This window comes from Sinocyclocheilus grahami, unplaced genomic scaffold (assembly GCF_001515645.1).
Source record: "Sinocyclocheilus grahami isolate Dianchi unplaced genomic scaffold, SAMN03320097.WGS_v1.1 scaffold43165.1, whole genome shotgun sequence".
Lineage (NCBI taxonomy): Eukaryota > Metazoa > Chordata > Actinopteri > Cypriniformes > Cyprinidae > Sinocyclocheilus > Sinocyclocheilus grahami.
This window is the reverse complement of record NW_015524378.1, coordinates 1-1148: the sequence shown is the minus strand read 5'-3', so window position 1 is coordinate 1148 and position 1148 is coordinate 1. Positions and strand designations below refer to the sequence as shown.

At 38.6% G+C, this 1148-nt stretch overlaps 1 protein-coding gene across 1 annotated transcript; it reads left to right on the top strand.

The window, feature by feature from the left end:
* Positions 1-223: 223 nt before the first annotated feature.
* LOC107580752 (SLAM family member 9-like) lies at positions 224-1145 on the top strand (the record flags this gene model as incomplete). Its single annotated transcript, XM_016266396.1, has 3 exons — positions 224-554; positions 741-1042; positions 1101-1145. Coding segments are annotated over exons 1-3 (636 nt in total), but the record flags the coding sequence as incomplete, so codon positions are not given.
* Between the last annotated feature and the right edge of the window lie 3 nt (positions 1146-1148).

Sequence of the window (1148 nt, the reverse complement as noted above, 5' to 3'; positions counted from 1 at the left end):
TAAAATCTAAAATAAGTGTCAAGTTTTGAGAAAGACAAAAAAAAAGAAGAAATTATATTATATTATTTGAGTCCCAATAAGACTCAAAATAGAAATAAATTAATTTTCTGGTGTCTCTTTATGGTTTTGCCCTTTTTTGGGTTAAACATTTCAATACACAGTTGATTTCTGGCTTTGCAAAACAACATGAGCCTTAATCTGCCTCTCTTCGTGTTCTTCAGGTGTGTTTGGGGCAGATACAAATGAAATACAGTCAGTGTCAGTGATGGAGGGAGATTCTGTCACTTTAAACTCTGATCTTACTGAAATACTTAATGATGACATAACTTGGACATTTGGAGCTGAAAAGTCTCTCATAGCTAAAATCAAAAGAAAGAAACAAATCTTCTCCACATATGATGTTCCTGATGGGAGATTCAGAGACAGACTGAAGCTGGACGATCAAACTGGATCTCTGATCATCACAGACATCACAACTGAACATACTGGAGTATATCAAGTACTGATGTTTGCAGCTAAACTGTCATCAAAAACGTTCAATGTTTCTGTCTATGGTGAGTAGAGATCACCAACCCTGCCCTCTACATTTTTTTATTAATTGTTTACATATTGAAATGTTTAGTTGTTTATATTTTGAGACGATAGAAACATTCACTCAACACACTGAACTGAAAATGACGTGCACGTGAATTGCATGGTTAGATTTGTTCATATTTCTCTCTATTCTCTCATGTTTCCAGCTCGTCTGTCTGTTCCTGTCATCAACAGAGACTGTTCTTCATCATCTTCATCGCAGCAGAATTGTTCATTGGTGTGTTCAGTGGTGAATGTGGGTCATGTGACTCTCTCCTGGTACAAAGGAAACAGTTTATTGTCCAGCATCAGTGAGTCTGATCTCAGCATCAGTCTCTCTCTACCTCTGGAGGTGGAATATCAGGAGAAAAACAGCTACAGCTGTGTGCTCAACAATCCCATCAGCCACCAGACCACACATCTGGACATCAGCAAACTCTGTCAGCCATGTTCAGGTATGGCAGTGCTGATATTTTAGTACACATTTACTCATGACTCTCTTTTACTCTCCTTCTCCTCCTCCAGACTCCCTGATAGTGTTGATCTCTGCTGCTGCTGCTGGATCTCTGTTGATT